The sequence below is a fragment of the Ambystoma mexicanum genome, chromosome 10 (assembly GCF_040938575.1).
Source record: "Ambystoma mexicanum isolate Mex_15411 chromosome 10, UKY_AmexF1_1, whole genome shotgun sequence".
Lineage (NCBI taxonomy): Eukaryota > Metazoa > Chordata > Amphibia > Caudata > Ambystomatidae > Ambystoma > Ambystoma mexicanum.
Window position 1 is genome coordinate 1,033,209,184 of NC_090932.1, and position 19,757 is coordinate 1,033,228,940.

Below are 19,757 nucleotides of genomic sequence, written 5' to 3' on the forward strand. Positions count from 1 at the left end.
CAGAATGGTGGGGATGGGTGTTAATAGGGGATCAGAACAGATTGGTAATTGCTGTGATGAAAATGTTGCAATTCGTGCTACGACCGGTGTCTAGATAGGACTACAATATACTTTGTTTGTTTGTTTGACTTTGAAACCAATAAAACATTTAAATTAAAAAAAAATATTGATACAGTTGAGTTCAACTATTATTCATAATACCTGAATAATACTTCAACTCCAACTGTATCAATAATACTTTCCAAATAGAAGCGCTTGCCTGTTGGCAGCTTTACTCCCTCGAAGAGTGTAGCTGGCCTGCTGTAGATGGGTTCAGATTGTGCTGATGCTAGCAAATTGGGAATAGAAAACATACCATGTCTTATGGCACAGGCAACACATATGAATATGCATTAGTGGGTTCTATGTTGAGGCAAGGGAAGATCTAAAAACGGATAACCTGTATACTTCTCAAAGCTCGACTATGTAGTGTTAGAATTGAGCGTATTATTAATTTCCGCACGGCGACCATGTACGTGCACCCTCTGCTTTGCAGCATAGACCCCTATTCTATACCCCACATAGTCCTCCACCCTCTTAACACTTTTCCCTACTCCTTCCAAGTCTCACCTCTGCTTTCCTTCCCCAACAATATTAGTCTCTGCTCCCCAAGGTCAAGCACAATCACGCCTGTTGCACCAGAACCTTCTCCTAATCCCACAGCCTTACAGAAAACACCCAGGCTTCACCCCAAAGAGCACCCGCCTACTCACTAGAGTCCTTATCCATACTACCCCACATCACTCTGCCCTGCCCCCTAGTGCCTGCACTGCCCCTTCTTCACTGTCCTGCTTCCTACCACTCGCCTTATGCTGACCACCCGAGTCTCAAGCACCAACCGGAACAGGTAAAGCACTGGTCGATTCCATGTTTGCCATTTTATGTATGTCTGCGTTTTACAGGTAGGTCATAGAAGGTCACATAGGGCGCAGCGCTGTTCCTGGCCACTCGCCAATGGCCATTTCTCCACAAATGTGTAATACATTATAGTCGCCTCTCATAGTTGTGTTCATCCTGCATGCTTCCTTTCCCTTACATATTTTTATTTTTTCAGTGTGGCTTGGACTCTTTTGCTGCTGTCTTTAATATTACACCAAAAATCAAGGTAGGATTTAGTTGTAGTGGTGTGTCACCAAGTAGCACTGTTCCATAAGATAACACCTGTTAATACTGCTGATGCCAACAGGGCACTGCGTGGAAACGATCTCTGAAAGCAGCAGCACTACCACACCTTACTCCAGTCATGCATATTGGTTCTCCATGCCACTGGAGTGGCCTGGAATGAATAAAAGGCACCCTTTCTTCCAGCCTCACCACTAGAACAAAAGCTCCCCTACCTTCAGGACACTTCCCGGTGCCTTCATTGGCAAGTCTGGCCTTGCTGGTCAAAAAACAGGTCCCAAAAAGTTTTTTAAAAGAGTTTTAGGCTGTGGAAACAAAAAAATCAAAATGAAAGCAACAGATGCAAATAAAAACATAGGTGCTATGTTGCAGAGGAACTGCTCAGGCTCTAAGCCTGATGCATGGTGGAACTCAATTGGCTTGGTGCACACCAACCATTGAGAAGAAGTAGGAGAATGCTTCCATGATCGAAGGTGTTGGTAGTTCTGCTGCTGTAGTCCACTTCTCACGTGACTCGTAGAAGGAGATTCCTATTTCCGGGATTGTGGTAAGAGCTTGGAGGCGCTTCAAACTCTAATCACTGCTTTCAGTGGAGGAGGGAAATGGATGCCAAGATTCGGCCCCTCTGGCGCCCCTGTAGCATCAGCTCTAGACAATGTGTTTGTCATGACAAATATGTGTTCTTGCTTAACGAAAGATGCACTGTGCCCATTTACTCAACTCTTGTCTCTGCTCCTCTGCTTATTCTTTATTAAGTAAATGTATGTGCAATAAATAGTATGTTTGATCCAGCTTGCACGATGGCACGCTGATTGCTTCAGATCCAAGCATACCGGCCAGCAAACGCTGGGCAAAATGGCCTAACCTTTGTGTTATTATTTTACTGCATATCAACGCACAGAGGCTAAATTCGATGCACATTACAGCGGCCCCTAAATGTATGGGGGTTTCCTCAGTGACCGTAAAAGTCATTCCAATTATACTCCTTTTGTAGAGGATTAGAAATGGTGCAGGAAAGGGGAGGTTCACGGTGGTCTTCTTTGTAATTATTAGAAGGAGGTAACGTAAAAGGGTGTCCCAGGATTTACTATTCGTAGGATAATGGGGGCGCAGCACACAATTGCCAGAATTAGCCTTTTAGGAGACACCAAAGGGGGCGGGAGTAGTGTAGATTTCAGATGGAGCCGGGAGGAGGGACGTCATATTGCCTGCGGGAATGAGATGCTCGGTGTGCACTGAGTGTGGTCTTGACATTGTATACATTTCAATTGCTCTGAATGCTGAACAACATTGAATATTGCATTTTATTGTGTAGTCCTTTCAATTGGAGGAAGCAAATAGAAAGATTCAAGGACTTGCGTCCGTCTATATTTATAGTGGGCTACACCACCTATTCAGTTGCCAGTACCATTCATAGGTGACTTTGAAAAACTGTTAGCGTGCAGGAACTACAATTCTCATATCTCCCTGTGCGCTGTTCCTTTAATTGATGGCGCGTTAGTGCCGGTGTTCTGTAATATTTGGTATCCCATACCGATCCGGTATCCCCTGGTCTTCGGCTGCCTTCGGCTGATCGCTGATTGGCTGTATTACACCTGAGCAGTAGCCCTTCTTCCGAGCTGTCACAGACATAAGCAGCAATGCACTGCGCAGCACGTTGCTGTAATAGATAAAAACACTGTTCATTCTGAGAGAAAGCTTTGCATTAAAACGCGAGGCTGCCCCTGAGGAAGCTGCTGATGTAAAGCTTTCTCTCAGAATAATAAACAGTCATTCATCTATACCCACAACGGAAGCCATTAACGACTCGTTACAGTTCATGAAATGTCGAGCTGTGCTTTGTGATAATAACAATACAGTTACATCTCAGTGATATGATTTTGTCATGAAGATGTATATTACTGCAAGTACATGTTTTTTTGTATGATCTTTGTAAAAGTTGATGTATGTACCCCCTACGCACTCCTCTATGCAGTGTCAAGCAAAATAAAATAAAGGTTAAAAAAAAAAGACAGTTACATCTTATGAAAACCTCCCTATATTATCCTGTAAGTGGAGTATTCAGCATTGCACGATGTGGTGAGGGGGACAGCCACGTGAAACGCCTGCTACTTTCCCCTCAAATGCAGTGCACGCAATTCCGGGTTGTCTCATTCGCGCCCACAAACCGCCCAGCCCTGCCCCAATCTATTTTTTTGGTAACATTACTAGTGGCATCTCGCATTTTAACACAACAAAAATGAAAAAGGGCAGAATCATTACAGATGCAGGGAACTCATCTATTAGAGCTCTGTCCAGGCGCTGTGGGGCAAAATACATACACATCAACTCATTTGCATATGGATTGCACCAACAGAAATTACTTCACAGAAAGCAAATCGCAAGGAGCATCAACAGTCTTTGATACTTGGGGGTGCCATGCAACTGACTTTAGAATACGTTGTCATAAGTAAGCCAAGTGGCAAATAATTTTCTGGTGCAAAATACCTAAATTGCATTGTTATATATGGAGCAAGTCAGGCTTTTAAAAAATAATAACAGCATGATATATTAAAGCTTTGAAGTGAATCACTTACAGAGCTGCAGATAAGACACAGTCTGATTACATGGTCTGCCCAGGATCACACACTTTGGTTAAATGGTGAAACTGGGATGTGGACAATTTAAGCAACTGAGCACTTCTTCACAGTTTTAGTTTATATAGATTTTTATTAATGTTTCCCTTTGCATTTCATCTGCTTAAATAATACTTTATCTATGTAACTGGAGGGTCAGCTCATGAACAAGTGGAAGGACTTAAGAGCTAATGATACTTGAAACGAAAGGGATGGCGCCCTGCCACTTACTTTTAGTCTCTTGACCTAAACATTTTGGTCAAGGCTAAGTTATTCAGCATGCTTAGTATGGCAAAAGCTATTTCATTAAGCTAACTGTCATACATATACAAAAAAGACGAGCTTTGGAGCCCTTCAAAGGTGCACTGTAGCTTTTTATTTAGCCATTGTCAGTGAATGCAGGGGGAATTTTTTTCCCGCATTTAAGTCTAACATGAAACTAATTCGTTTTCTGGTGTACATAAGGATCAAATTACAGTCATCTTATTAAACAAATGCAACAAAGAAAAGATAGCAAATGCTTAAGGGAAATTAACAAACAAGGCAAATTAATGCACAATCGATGATTTGCCTAGATGTGCAATGAATGCAGCGAAACATGGTGTATTATTTAAACACAAGGCAAACACCTATGTGGGATGTGTGGAGTCCAGACCATGTGTCAGAGAAAAGACTTTCTTTCTTTCTGAGACTGGGTAGATTTGTTACTGGCTCCTAAAGGAAAGGGACCTAGTCGTTGGTCAACGACTAAAAACGGATTGAGTTGTGAAGCGGGAATGGGGGAATAAAGCCCTCAAAATGATGTAGTCCTGTGACGTTTCGGCGGAAAGCCTTCTTCATTTGCCTTGACTTGGTCTCCCCTATATGGAAAACAAAGGAAAGAAAAGAAAAAGAGGGAAATGGGCTCAGAAAATATTGTAGAGCTCGTCTAGGAGGTTCAAATCTGATGCTAGTTATACTGGGATGCAATAAAATCTAATTGAGACCATGTGAGTGAACAATATGTCATTGTCCACTGGCTTGCTGGCACTTGGTTACTGACCTGGACAGTAATCAGAAAGTGGTGTTTTCTTCCAGTTGGTGGTACCAGGGGACTGGGAAAAATGAGTGGCGGACCTCTTCAAGCAGTAGGAGGGGATTTCTGCCGCTAGGTAACTGGTGTGCTGGATGCACTTGGGTATTGGGAAAAATATTTAAAAAACACAGAAAGCATATATGTATGAGTAAATAAATGGTAGTCACTAATGTGTAGTGAAATGCTTGACTAAAACAGTTGACATACAAGTACCTGTTGGCACAGTCCTGCAGCCGTTTGGAGATTCTTGGCTGTGTTCAGTTGTGCGAGGACCTTATGAATGATGCTTGTAAAAGGCAATCAAGCGGTGGTCCACATATTGGTGGGGCTCCCAGGATTATGGGGTGTGAATTTTGCCGCTCCTTAATGTGGCTGCAGGACCCTGGAAATGAGAAACCAGGGTACAGTTTATCAAGAAGGCGCTCTAAAGAGATTCAGAAAAATCTGATGCTATGAGACTTCTGAAAGCAAGGGGCGGAAGGCGCCCGCCCGTGTTGGGTTGGATCGTGCCGTCGTGAGAAGACAGGAGCTTAGGACATGGGTAGCTTCCGTGGCGGGGGCGGTAAACCCCCGGCTCCTTCGTGGCAAGCCCTGCAGGGCGCTCTTACCTACGTGTCCGAAAAGTGAGTCGATTGCTTTCTTGGGATGTGGAGGTCGGCTACGAGAGCCGGCGTCGGAACAGAGACAGTCAGAGCTGCGTCGCAAGTACGCTCAGCGCAGGCGCAGGTAAGAAGTGTCTGTTCCCCTGCACATGCGCGAACCATGTCGGTCCAAGGGTTGGCATGGTAACCGAACAGTTTATGCGAAGCGTAATATGGCGTTAAAGGAGTGGGGTGGAATCAGAGCTTCTATCGTGTGGGCTGTGAATGGGAATATTGAATAGGGAAGATGTTGGTTGCGATTACGGAGGGCACAGATGTACACCCCCCATATACTGGTAGATTCTTATGGATTGAATAGTAAGGCAGTTTGTTTCCGCGATGATTGTAGGCAGCGTGTTGTTTACAAAATAGACAGTGACACAAGCATTTCAAAACTCAAAGTAAATATGCTCAGCATCAACTGGTGTGCGTATGATGATACAATATATATATATATATATATACATACATATATATATATATATATATATATATGTACAAGTGATACCAAATAGGAGTGAACCATGGCATATGCAGGAAAGACAAGGTTGGCACAGGATGAAACCCATTAGCAAATAAACTCTTATTGTGCATATCATTAATTGCTTTGCATGAAATGATTGCGTGTACATTTTTACGAATGGTACATAAGGAAGCACATTGCTAGTTAGTGCTCCACTTTATAGAAAATGTAAAGCACCTAACAATACAAGGACATGATGTGTACTTGTGCGGTCAGGCGTTGATAGCACACCTGGCATATTGCTCGAGTACAGCCACATAGTGGACTGTCCTATTTGTGTGAAGGAAAAGAAGTGGTGGGTCCCCCCACGAGTTTAGTGAAAGGGGTAGGGACTAACCGGTCATCTGAAGGTATTTGGTATGGCCTCGTTGAGACCCTTAGTAGTAGCCTTAAGTTTAAAAATCCACCATGATTCCTTATTGTTCAACGCATTGGATGCATTGGTGGTGTTGGCTACTGTATCTGCAATCCACCAGTATATATCATCCGCACTATGTTGATACTCCATGAAGTGCGAGACTAGTGGTGCTGTGTGGACTCGACATCGAATCCTAGAGCGATGTTCGCCAATTCTTTTGTTGACTTGCCTCTGGGTCTGGCCAACATATCTGAGTCCGCAAGGACATTCAATGATGTAGACCACATTTTTAGTTTTACAATTTGAGAAATGTTTGATCTTCCATTCCTTTCCTTCAATTTGGAATGATGTTGTTTTCCTAGTAAACCTGCACACATTACATAATACTTTATAGCAATGCCTTGGAAGCAAAGCACATCACATAAGAAACTACCCTTTCATTATTAACTTTCACTATACATCATTATAGAAATATGTTGAGGAATAAGAGGATGGATTTAGTTTTATTGTCCCCATCCTGCATGCAAAGTCACAATAGCATCATGCAGATTGATGTGAGCCTAACAAATCCCCCTTGGGTAAAGCCATATTCATTATTTCATAAAGCCTGCAGCAATATGCAACCGTCTCACACCTGATCACTCCCTCCCATGCACATTTCTAAATGGACAGACGTTCCTGCTAATAGTCCACCCTCCCTTCCATCAGTGCCTAATGGTTCACATTGAAATGCTCTTGACACAGAGCAACTTGCGAGCCCCTCTGCTGCTGCCTGGAGCTCCTTGGGACATTATCCTGGCAGAGGCTTCGGAAAGAGTAAGGTGTCCTGCTGCCAGGACAATTACTGTGCTGAGCAGGATTTACTCAGCACACATTGTCCTGCCAGGGGGACACCTTTCCCGTTTGGGCACCCTCATTGAGGTGCCGAACAGGAGAGGTGGCCCACAGACGAAAGTCCCAGTCAGTCTCTCAAAAGAGCATGTGGGGTGGCAGTGTGCCCTCCCTCAGCCCCCGCTCGGTGCGCCACTGTGTCCAGGTGTTCTCCAGCCGATCAAGATATGAAGCTTTACAGTCCCTGGTGCCACATCTATGAGTTTATGAACCACCCTTGTGCATTTCACCCATCCTACGGATTGAAGGGCTTCAACACACCACATAAGACTTCCTCCATTAGGTTCTACACTTTTTTTGTCAAAATGTTATATTCAAGAAAGAGCGTGAACAGTAATTTCAACAAAGTGATACATCCTCATCATATACCGCGCAGATTCCTTACATAAATCAAGAAATGCAACCTTTCAAATACAATTTTCCATCAAAGAGGCACTAATAAAAACAACCACAAACAGCAATACATAAGGAAAGTCGGTGGGTACAAGGTGTGTTTGTGACAGACAGCAACAGGAACATCGACAAGACGGAGCACACTGATACAACAAGCATTAGCAATGCAAACAGTTTGGGCTTTTTTGTAGGCATGGCAAAGGCACTTGTCAGGCACAGTCGTATTGGTATTAACTGCCCATTGGTAGTTGCAGGTGCAAAATGTGGCAGTATCTGGGCATCTAAGCATTGCCTGGCAAGTTCCTAATATTATACAAAAGCCAAAACTGTTGGCTTTGCCAATGCCTGTGCTTAACAGCACTTCAACAAAATCAACACAGAGTGCTTATAAATTAAGTGGCTGACTGCAGACCTGGCTTCAGCATTTTTATTACACCAGTAGTGTGTTTACAGCAGCAATTAAGTCTGCAAGCTGTGTGACCCTCCTCATATGCCGATACCTGAAGGGTTTCTGTCAAAGTGGCTGATACCTTAAAAGTAGGTACTGGGACAAGCAAGAGGAACATGGAGGTAATATGCCTGAGAGATATGTGTAGAAATGAGTATTTCTACACATAAAGTTGACTTACGACTGTGCCGGCACTGTTGTTACCGGCCGGCACTGTTGTTACCGGACCGGCACAGTATGACTCTGCGGGCAGGTGCCGTCCCGCCCGCAGAGTTTCATGGAAGCACCAAAACCGTTATTAACGGTGACGTTGCTTCCTTGGTCCCCATTCCCATTGAGTCCTATTGGACTCAATGGGAATGGGGACGAACAGAATTACCGGCGTCTGACTTCCCGGCCACCGGGGTTGGTGTTACTGGGAAATCAGGTGCTGGCAATTTTTGTCGGGTCTGGCGGCAACCCACTGGTTTTACGGGCAGGGTTACCGCCAGACCCGTAATGAGGCCCATAGTCTTGTTATTGTTAACAAGATACAGTATTATTCTTCATAAAGTACCTATGCTGCTATCACACCCGGCTGGTGTGCATAGTGTAGTTTATTCCACAAGCAGGAGAGCCCCATGGGAGCAACCGCTCTGCCTGCCGTTCTGTGCTTTTCTGTGCAGCGCCCTGCGAGACCCTCACACGCCTCCTCAACCACGAACGGCGTGCCCTTGTGGCGTCGGGCAGAGCGTTGCGGGCAACACAGTATGCTGTGCTGAAACATCAACACAGTAGGCATACATGGTTGTGCTTCTCACCCCTTACAGCATCTGCAGGTAAGAAGCCCTCAATTCCGAACACAAGTGGGATACTGCGTTGGTGCATGGGTGCAGCAGGCACGCATTATGTTGCCTCCCTTTTACAATGGCCTGGGCTCAAACCCTGAGTCAGGAGATAAGAGAGATGTTGTGCTGCTGCAAAGTGCCACATCTTCTCTCCTCCATGTCCTTTGGTCTCACGTCCTTAGTTCAGAAGATGTGCATGAGTGGAGTACTGTACTGATGTATTCCTCTTTTGTGCAGATCAATACAGAAGCCCTGCCGGATTATTTGTCAGTGAGCAGGATTGATACAGCCTTCCCTTTCAAACCCCACTGCCACAAGCTTGTTAAAGCATGTTCGCTGCTTCTAGTGCAGTTCTTGGTGTAATCCCCTGGTTTAGCAAAGTCTTCCATACCAGATGATACTCTTAGAAAGTGGAACTGTTCCTATTTCATCAACCTTGCGGCAGTGGAAGCTGCCAATGTTGTCAACGCTGTGAGGCCTCATTAGAATATGTTTCACCATGAAAATATATTAAATAAATAAAATAAAAATTGTACCTACTCCTGCTCACATGGAGATCACGGGAGCAAGTGTATTATTCTTCTCCACAGCAATATTACCAGTCTAGCTATTTTATAGGCTGTGTATATCATACATTTGTTAAGCAGGAGATGCATACAGCAGGCGCAGGCAGTATGTAAAAACAGATTAATTGGCATGCTTATTAATGCCGTTCAAGGGTGCCCCAGTGATTGGTGGTGTTCCACAGGTGGGGATTATATTTATAACATGTGTTTATCCCTTCCATGATGATTTTCTGGATGCCATATTGGGTGCTGGAATGGTAAGTGGGGAGCAGGTGCAAGTGGATCTCGGTCACCTGGCCTAAACTCTGCCCACCTGGTGCCTTCCTGCCTGCTGCTCTTTTTCACCACTTAGCAAGCCCCGCCCACCTGGTGCCTTCCTGCTTGCCGCTCTGTTTCCCTACTTAAGGAGCCCTCCAGCCTCTTTTCCTTTGCAGATGGGGAGCAGGTGCAAGTGGATCTAGGTCACCTGGCCTAAGCACCACCCACCTTCTTAGCCCTGCCTCTTCTTTCCTGCTCTTAACTACTAGATCAAGGGTGTCTCTCGCCTGGGCGTCCTAAGCGAAGGGCAGACGAAGAAAAGGGCAATTCCTGTTTGGGCCTGCTCAGACCAGGAGGACCCAGGGCCCGACCCCGTGCTCAGACAGCAGGTACGCATGCACCAACATGTGTTACCCCCTCTGTCCCCACAGGCCATCCCCACCCTCTCTGGTCCCCCTGTGATGTTCCCTTGTGCCCCAACCCTTCTCGCACACAGGTGTTGCCTGGTTTGCTTGATTCTTCTACCCTGCTCCCCCTACCCCATTCCAGGCTACTTCTACAGGAGTCTGTCCTGATAAATTCTGGTTTCACCATCACCCTCTTGTGGCCAATGCTGGATTTGACTTTTATGGACTTCATTCATTCACGGTGCGTCACTCTTTCTCAACTCTCATGCTGGATTTCCTTTGCATCTTGTACTCATGGTGGCCCTGAATCATGCTGTTCCCATCTTCATCTTGTATTCTGGCTTGCAAAATTATGCGTTACTACTGACTACTGCAATTCCATTCGCTCTCCACTCTTGCTTCTCCACTCTTTTTGGCTGCTTACTCTCTGTTCTCTCCTCTTTTCCCTTCTCCCTTTTCATATCTCCTCCCCTTACTTTCTTCTATGCACTTACTCTATCAGAATTGTCCCTGGACCTAATATGATAGCAACCTTGTCTGTTTCCTCCACACTTCCATTACTGTTTTTTCCTCCCCACTCCACCTCCAGCACTATCTGAAATGTCGTCAGGCCTAGTATGATAGTCGCTTGTTTTGTTCCTCCCCTCCCTTTCTGCACCCCTCTCCCTCACCTTTTGTTTTTCTCCAGCTCTACCAGAAATGTCGTCAGGCCTAGTACGGTAGTCGCCTGTCTGTTTACATTTCCTTCCCATTCTCCCCCTCCCTTCCTTATCTATGTCTTAGCTCTTGCACTATCTGAAATGTCGTCAGGCCGAGTACGATAGTTCATTTCACATCCTTGCTGTTCATGGCCTGTAAGAATGTCATTGTATTTTCCCTTGTTCCCTCCCTTGCCTTGAAGCGCTTTGAAACACATTGTGTATAGGCGCTATATAAGTAAACTATCATCATCATCATAAGTGTTTGTCTTTATCTCTCTCTACCTGTCTCTCTCACACAATCTTTGACAAAACACCCTCCATAAACTAAATGCACTCTTGCCACTGCAATAATACACCTTGACCATTAACCTTATATAATTTCAAGGTCTTTGATAGACCCTGAAAGTATAAAAGGTGCAGTCTAGAGGTGTTCCTCAGATCTCTGTGGTGGGGACCCAACCCACAGAACAACCTTACTGGCTCAACAGATGGCTATAGTCGGCCATGGTCCATAATCTCTGTCCATGATCGGCAAGGCTTGACCATGATTGGCAATGCTTGGCAATGGTTAGCTATGATTGGGGATGGTGGGCCATGGTTGGCAATGATTGACTTGGGGATAGGCAACTGTGGTTGGTTTGGACGCTGGCAAATGTCAGCAATGGCCAACTGTGTTTGGCAATGGTCGCCTGCTGTCTGATCCTAAAAAACGTTTGGTAATATGAATAATGCAAAATGCAAAACCTTTTAACTGCAGATAACCAAGACTAAAGAGAGTTCAGCCAAACAAAATCCAGACTCTGTATCTGTCACTGCCAACCCTTATGTCATGCTTTCGCCTACTTGGCGCTTATCTGATCAGGTTTCATTTTGGAAACGCTTTCAAATTGCGTCCCGATCCAAGATTGCTCCCAGACGCTCTTGCCACGCGGTGACATCAGCGCGTTCACGTGCTCGGCAACATCTGATACCCGGAAATAAATAGAGGTTTTCAGAAGGCTTCTCGCATTGCAATCGTTTTGTATTGCGGAACGCTAGTTTGCCTTGCAACCTCGTGTTTTCTACTTGTTCCTGGTTCCTGTAAAGACAAATTCCCAGAATAACAATTGTACCTGGAACGTCTTCTCAGCACCTTGTTTTTTTTCCCCCTCAAGGTTTTTTCCCCCCTGGGATCTTGCTCCCGGGGTAGCCGTAGTGCTTACCTGTTATCCTGTAATCGGGTTGCATGGTGGCTACCTGAAAGGACAGGCCTTACCTCTTCCCAGCAAAGGAGTCCAGAAGCAAAGAGGTAAGGTCTGAACCTGACGCCTTATCTCCTAGTCATCATTTAGGGCATTAATTTTGGCTCACATGCAGAGGGGAACTAAACCACCACCTGATGGAGCCAAAACTTATAAATTCAAATGTAATCAGTACTCAAATAATTCTACTAAAATAAAAAGTCAAATAAAAAATGAATCAAATAAGAGATAAAAGTAAGTTTGAGTCCCTGTAATATAGCCAGGGGTGTTAATGTCTCTGTTACAGAGATATACGTGTATCCTACGGGTCCGAATTTCCCATTCCCAGTTAGATTGCACAAAGGGTTAATATGCCTGCTCTGATTTGTCTGTAACATGCACTGCATATACCTACCATTCCAAACAATGGAAGAGCTGTAGCCCCTGCAGCTCACCCCTGAAAAACAGAAAAATATATTACATTTGCTTCTCATAAAAACAAATGTCCCTTCTTTTGGGTGCTCCAGCACGGGAGCAGGACTTTTTTCATTTCAATAGGGCACTGCTGCTACACCAGAATGGGACAGCCTTTGAAAAACTGCCCATGCTGGTGTGGCAGCGGCGCACTATTTAAGTGATAAGTTCTCCGCTCGGACACATCAGCTTGGAGCTTTTCATTTAAATAGGACGTTGCTGCTACTCCAGTACAGGGTAGCTTCTGAAAGGCTTCCCTGAGCTAGTGTGGCAGCGGTGCCCTATCACCCACCAGATACAGAGGGACACCCTGCGGCAGACCGGGCTTACAGCCGCCCGTCTGCCTCATGGGGTAGAGCTTGCTGAGGTGGGTCGTAGAAAGGTTCTGGACCGAACAGGGACTTGCCTGTACTTCAGATTCCCATTCTAGAATCAGAAGACGCTGCTCTAGTATTTGTGTGAGTGGGTGGGGGCTGTGCATGGGGGATGTAGCCGCTTCCCTCGTGTGCTGAGGAGGGACACATTGAAACAATCAGTGAGGGATCCTAGCATTCTCAGTGTCCCAAAAACGAGTCTGTTTGGGTTGTAGCTGAAGACTGTGATGGGAGGCAGGCCTAGTTCTCAGTTGTCAAACCCTCAGAGGAAGCCACTCCCCAGGGTTATGATCAAGCTCAGTGGGACAACTTGTCAACTAACTGCCAACTCACCCTAGTTTTGGCAGAGCCCCCATTGTTTGTGATTGCCCAGATACAATTCCCTTTCACACTTTCCCTTCAACATACAAAACATACAGTAGTCACTCAGTGGCCGATTAAAGCTTGCACCCTATGCCTGTTTAACCGCTGTGAGAAACCTGAAGGTGTCACCCTGGCTAAATCCCAGAGATCTGTCGTCCAGGTGGCAAGGACATGGCCATCGCTATTGGATCCGGTGGGTGGACTAGTGAGGGAGGATCACCTGGATGGGGTGTCCTCGGGGAGTGTGAGTGGGACACTGAAGGGTGAGACGTGGTATCCCCCTTCCTTCAACACCTTTTCCCCATCCTCGTCCGTAGGACATTCAAAAACACTGCCCCCCCGCCCCTTTTCCGACACGAACACTTTCGCACAACATGAAAGACAATGGACTAACACCAGAGCCGTTTACCTGACTTGTCCCAATACCAGGGTCAGGCAAAAGTCAGGCAATTTATCAGAATCACACACACACCTGACGGCCTATTCCCTTCCCCAGAGGGATAAAAAGGGGAGCAAGAGAGCATAGAGAGCACAGCACGAGCGTGGCAGACCGCACAATGAGACAGCTATCATGACCAGGCAGTTCAAGAGTAGGTGAAAGGCGACAAACATCGAGAGGCAGACAAGGAGCGAAACAACCTTGCCCTTCTTGAGAAAACCCAGCGAAACCTCTGCAAAAGGAATCGTAAGACCGAGGACAATAGACCAAGTGTCCTGCAGCAGATGTCAAAGGTACACCGAGCGTATTGACGCTGATAAACTGGATCGAGGGAGACTCCTGCTACCATGGTACCGGCCTTGACTCCAGTTGTGAAGAAAACCAAGCGGTTCATCACAGCCAGTGAGTCGAAGGAAAAACTGATAAGAACCGGGCTGTGAGGAATGAAAGTAAAAGAAGTTCAAAGAAAAATTGTAAAGGGGAGACCAGCTGGAGAAGGGGACCAGACCACGTGGGTGCTGCTTCGAGAAACTCTGGTCGACTCTGATTGATCCCTGAGTGAAACTACAGATACCAGAAGGCCGTAGGAGAGCCGTCGAGATAGCTCAAAGTGGTCATACAGGAGGTCAAGCAAAATCCCTGTACAGTCGAAAGCCTTTGACCTAAGAACTATAAGAAAGCAAGGGAAGTAAGGAACAAGTTACTTACCTGTAACTGTTGTTCTCCAGCATGGGTCTGGGATGGATTCGCTGGGAATCATTGATCTCTGGGTCATACTGCCCCCAACCAATGACTGCCCTCTACCTAAGCCCCTCCTCTGGCAGCCATCTTCAGATTTGGTAGCACGTAAAGTGGCAGTATGACCAAGAGAAGAGTCGCAGAGGGGTTTGAGGGAGGGTTCACATGTGAATCCATGCCAGAACCATGATGGAGAACACCAGTTACAGGTAAGTAACTTGTTCCTTCTCCAGCATGTGGTCTGGCATGGATTCACATGCTCATGAATACAAGAATACATAGCAGTACACACATGCAGAACCATGGGAGGTGGCAAGGCTCAACATTAAGCATTTCAACAACGAAACATTAAGCATCTCTCACCAGGCTCACCTTCAGGCGAACAGGTTGCACAGCACTGCCTGGCCGACTCTGGACTCCTCCCTGGAATCCCGGTCGACGCAGTAGAATCTTGTGAAGGTGTGCGTCAACCTCTACGTAGCAGCCCTGCAGATGTCCAGCAGGGACACACCAGACAGGAACGCCATGGTAGCAACAATCGCTCTGGTTGAATGGGCTCTCGGACAGCCAGGTAACGGTCGGTTTGCCAACCGGTGACAGAGCATGATGCAGTGCATGATGCAGCCGGAGAGCCATCTGGAAATGGAAGCCTTCGAGAGAGCCTTCCCTTGGTTCATAGGTCCAAAGTTCACAAACAGCTGTGATGTCTTCCAAAGACTCTTCATGCGGTCCACGTAGAACTTCAGCACTCTAGCCACATCCAGCGAGTGCAAAGTCCTCTCAGCCGGCGACAAAGGCAACGGGAAGAAAACAAGTAACACCAAAGGCTCGTTGAGATGGAAGTCCGACGGCACCTTGGGCATGAAGGAGGGGTGCATCCTCAGCACTACCCTCATCTAGTGGAATGTCAGGTATGGAGGTTTACAGAAGAGGGCCTGGATCTCTCCCACTTGTCGTGCAGAGGTGATGGTCACAAGAAACACTGTCTTCCACGACAGGAACTTCAACGGTGCCAAATGCAGAGGCTCGAATGGCGGCCCCATTAGCCTGGTCAGCACCACGTTGAGCTCCCACGCCCGGGCCGTGGCCTCACCGGCAGGAACGACCGGAACAGTCCTTTCATGAACTCCTTCACCAGGCGATGAGACCACAGAGATGACCGCCCGAAGTTCTGGTGTAGCGGGAGATAGCCGCCCGATGGATCTTGATGGAGGCATGTGCCAGCCCCGCCTTGGCCAGCGATAGTAGGTACGGCAGCACTTGAGGGGCCGTAATCCGCAGAGGGTTAATCTTCTGTGCCCGGCACCAGACAGAGAACCTCTTCCATTTGTGTCCATAGCACTTGAGAGTCGAGGACGCCCTGGCCTTTGCAAGCAAGCACCTCCTTGCAGTCCGCCGGGTTATTGTACCCTCCGAACTCTAGTGCTGCAGGAGCCAGGCCTGCAGGTTCAGCAATCCTGGGTCGTTTTGGAGGATGGCGCCTCCTTCCCTGGCGAGAAGATCCGCGTCCGCCGGAAGTTTGACCAGGGGGACGCTGACATGTCCACAAAATCCGGGAACCAGATCTGTCTCGGCCACGCCGGTGCGACGAGGATCATCCTGCACCGGGACCGTCTGAGTTGACTGAGTCGCAGCAGCAACGGCAACGGAAGGAAAGCATACAGGAACAGGCCGTCCCAGGGGAATGAGAAGGCATCGCCCATGCTCCTCGGCTGGGGAAACCTGCTGGCGAACCTCTGGCACTTGGCATTCGTCACCGTCGCGAATAGGTCGATCTGGGGATTGCCCCATCGTCGGAATAGGAGATCCACTTGATCCTGCCGAAGCTCCCACTAGTGGCACGAGTGCAGCTCCCTGCTGAGTGAGTCGGCAATGGTTTTCTTTATTCCTGCCAGATGGAAAGGTACCAGGAGCATCCCTTGGGCAATGGACCAGTGCTACAGATCCTGCTTCCTGATGTAGAACATTGTGGTGGTGTTGTTGGTGAAGACCCTTTCCACCTTGCCCTTGAGGGACGGAAGGAACAACCTGAGGGCCCAGAACATGGCTTGGAGCTCCAGGACGTTGATTTGTAGTGACCTCTCCTTCGGGAGCCAAAGGCCTCTTGCGTGGAGATCTCCGGTGTGCGCTCCCCATCCTTCCAGGGAGGCGTCCGTCGTCACTGTTTCCTGATGTGCTGGGTCTGGAAGTCCATGCCCGCCGCCAGATGCGCGCAGGTGCCCCACCACGAGATCGCTTGGCGGAAAGTCTCACTGAGTGAGATCCTGTCTTTGAAGCTGCCTGCCACTTGCATCCAAAAGGCGTCGAGGAACTCCTGCAGTGGTTGCATCAGCAACCTGCATAGGCGCATGCAATAAATGCGCGATGACATCATGCCGAGTAGGGACTTGATGGACCTCACCCTAGCCACGTCCATGGTCAACAGCCGTTGTACCTTGCCGAAGATGGCCTTCGTCCTTTCCTCCGACCGCAAAGCCAATCGTGCCACTGTGTCGAGTCTGGCTCCCAGGAACAGGGCGTCTTGCGACAGTAACAAGTGGGGTTTTGCGAAGTTGATCGAGAATTCCAGATCCGTGAGCAGTTGGACGGTCTTCGCTGTGTGATCGACGGTGAGTTTCCTTGACTTTGCTTCGGATGAGCCAATCGTCCAGGTAGGGGTAAATGTGGATCCCCTGCAGGCGCAGCCGCGCCACCTCCACCGGTGCCAGGCACTTGGTGAAGACCCTGGGTGCTGACTTCAATCCGAAGGGAAGGGCCTTGCACTGATAGTGTCGTCCTTAGACCACGAATCGTAGGAACTTTCGATGTCCTTTGAGAATGGGGATGTGGAAGTAGGCATCCTCCAAGTCCAGCGACGATAGGAAGTTGCCTTCCTCCAGCTGTCCCAACACGTGCTGGAGGGTGACCATCCGGAATTTCTTGGACTTGATGCATTTGTTTAGACGACGAAGGTCCAGGAGGGGTCGCCAACCGCTGGTCTTCTTTCGGGCGAGGAAGTACCGCGAGTACACTCCGGAGCCCCTGGAGCCTCTTCGGGACAAGTTCTATCGCGCCCTTTTTCAGCATTGCTTGTACCTCCGAAGTAGCTGTGGGACGTGGTTTTCCTTCCTGGCCACAGGTGGTAGACGGGGACACTTTCTTTGGAATTCCAGAGTGTGCCCGCGGCCCAGCGCGTCCAGCACCCAACGGTCGGTGGAGATGGACTCCCACACGCTGACAAATTTCACCAGCCGGCCTCCCACCGGGGTGCTTCGGTGGGGGCCCGATGCCGTGGCCGGTTCAATCCTGCTTCGCCAAGGCCTTGGCCTCCCTGGCGACGACGATGTCCTCCGGCCTTGCCACGGCCTCTGTAGGCCTCCTGTGACGATGAATGGGTCGCTTGGCGGTACGACGAGGAACCACCACCAAATCCTTTGGAGGCACCTTGAGACTTGCCTCCGGAGGTCCGAAAGGGTGGCCGTCGTTGTTGGAGATAACCCAAGTCCCGGGCCGTCTCGGTGTCCGTCTTGATGGCCTGCAGTGACTCGTCCACTGCCTTGCCGAACAGGTTGTTCCCGTCGAAGGCCATGTCCAGTACCCTGGTCTGCATGTTCTGATGGAAATCGGTGGCCTTAAGCCAACCGCGCAGACGAAGGCAAACACTGTTGCCCATCTGGCGAAAGCCGATGTCGGTGATGGCCGTGGCCACCGGGATGCCGTTGTCCGAAGCCACCTCACCTTTCTGCAGGAGTTCAAGGGCTTCTGCCCTCTTGTCGTCTGGGAGGAAGTTCAGGAGGGAAGCGATCTTGAACCACAGCTCCCTATTGTAGCGCACCGAGATCGCGAGGGCGTTGGCCACTTTGATGGTCGTCGCCGCCGACAAGATGACTCGTCGCCTCATGGCGTCCAGCTTCTTCCCCTCGCCGTCCGGTGGGGAAGTGGAAGCTGATCCCGTCGCCCCTGCCGATTTCTTCTTTGCCGCTGCGCAGACCACCGAATACTGGGACGGCTGAGCTCTGAGGCACATCGGGTGGAATCTGGGACCCGGTACTTCTTCTCATAACGGTCCCTCTTCGCAGGAGCCGTGGACGGGTTCTTGAGTAGCGACAGTCCTTCGTCACAGATCTCATCTAGTAACAGTACTGAGAGGACGGTCTTCCTCTTGACCTCCCATCGCTGGAAGAGGAAGCCCTCCTTCTTCTGTTCTTCGGTACAAAGTTGGAAGAGCTCCGAAGGCCTGGCGATCATGGCGTGGAAAGAGCCAATTTCGTCGGGAGGGGAGGCCCGGGCAGGAGGTGATGGGAGATCCATCCCGTCGTCACCACCATCGTCGTCCGTCCCCGTCGTCACTGTCTCCGTTCCAGTCTCATCCCTCGGTGGAGGGGAAGGAGGTAAAGGCTGGAAAGGAGGGGGAGGATGGATTCACCTCTGCTTGTTCAGTGGGCTTCCCGACGGTCCAGGTGCTGCTGGATCATCCGCTGGGGTTAAGGGCAATCTTGTCCTTATCTCCGTACACAGGGCCTGGATAGCCATCAAGATTGCTCCTGAGTTGTCCTGTGGCATAGGCACCAGTTGCGACGGCTGGGGAGTAGGGTCCTCCGTCTTCTCCACAGTCCGCGGCTCCTCGTCGGCTCCACCGTCGCTTTCTACGTCTGCCTCGTCGGGATCCCTCCCGTAGGACTGGACTTCCTCGAACCTCTTGTCCAGGATCTTTGCGATGCCAGCCAGCTCATCTTCAGAGGTGGTATCTGTGTCCATTATGGCTACCGTGCCCCCCCTCTTTCTCCACCCGGGGTTTCACGGGGGTCTTATTGATAGGCTGAAAAGAGGATTCCCTCCGGGGTGGCAGGGAAACTCTAGGCCTGGATGTCGTCTCTGGATGGGTTAGCCTCCACAGGCTTCGCCAGGGTCGCCACGACTCCTTCGATCGAGGCCTTAGCCGGGTGAATCAGGGCCTTCGTGACTTTGGAAGCGCCTGAGGCCTTCACCTTGTGGGGAGGATCGCTGCCTCGCTCCCCCTCGGCTGTCGCCGTCTGGTTTGACCGGGGTTTTCCCCTCCAGCCAGTTGGCAAGTCGGGTACGACAATCCCTCATTGTCCGTTCCGACATGTTCTTACAAAACGCACAGTCCTTCTCCACGTGCGATTTGTGATTGTGAAGGAAGTAGACGCACCGGGAGTGCTCATCTTCCTTGAAGACATTCTGTAGTCCGCATCCACGGCAACTTCTGAACAGCTTGGGTCCTGGAGTCGTGTTTCCCTTGTCCTGGGCCATGACCACGCGGCGTAGGCCTCAAAGGTCTTCCG

The 19,757-nt window shown here is 48.8% G+C and overlaps 1 protein-coding gene across 2 annotated transcripts in view; it reads left to right on the forward strand.

Annotated features, from left to right (window-relative positions):
• LOC138491968 (dihydropyrimidinase-related protein 2) overlaps positions 1 to 19,757 on the forward strand; it is a 581,041-nt gene that overhangs the window by 20,087 nt on the left and 541,197 nt on the right. The window contains exon 3 of one of the 2 annotated variants that reach the window (XM_069618856.1): positions 1,094 to 1,144. The exons of the other annotated variant lie outside the window; for it this stretch is intronic. Coding sequence (XP_069474957.1) covers positions 1,094 to 1,144 — 51 coding nt within the window. The remainder of the gene's footprint in view (positions 1 to 1,093; positions 1,145 to 19,757) is intronic. 2 annotated transcript variants of the gene reach the window in all.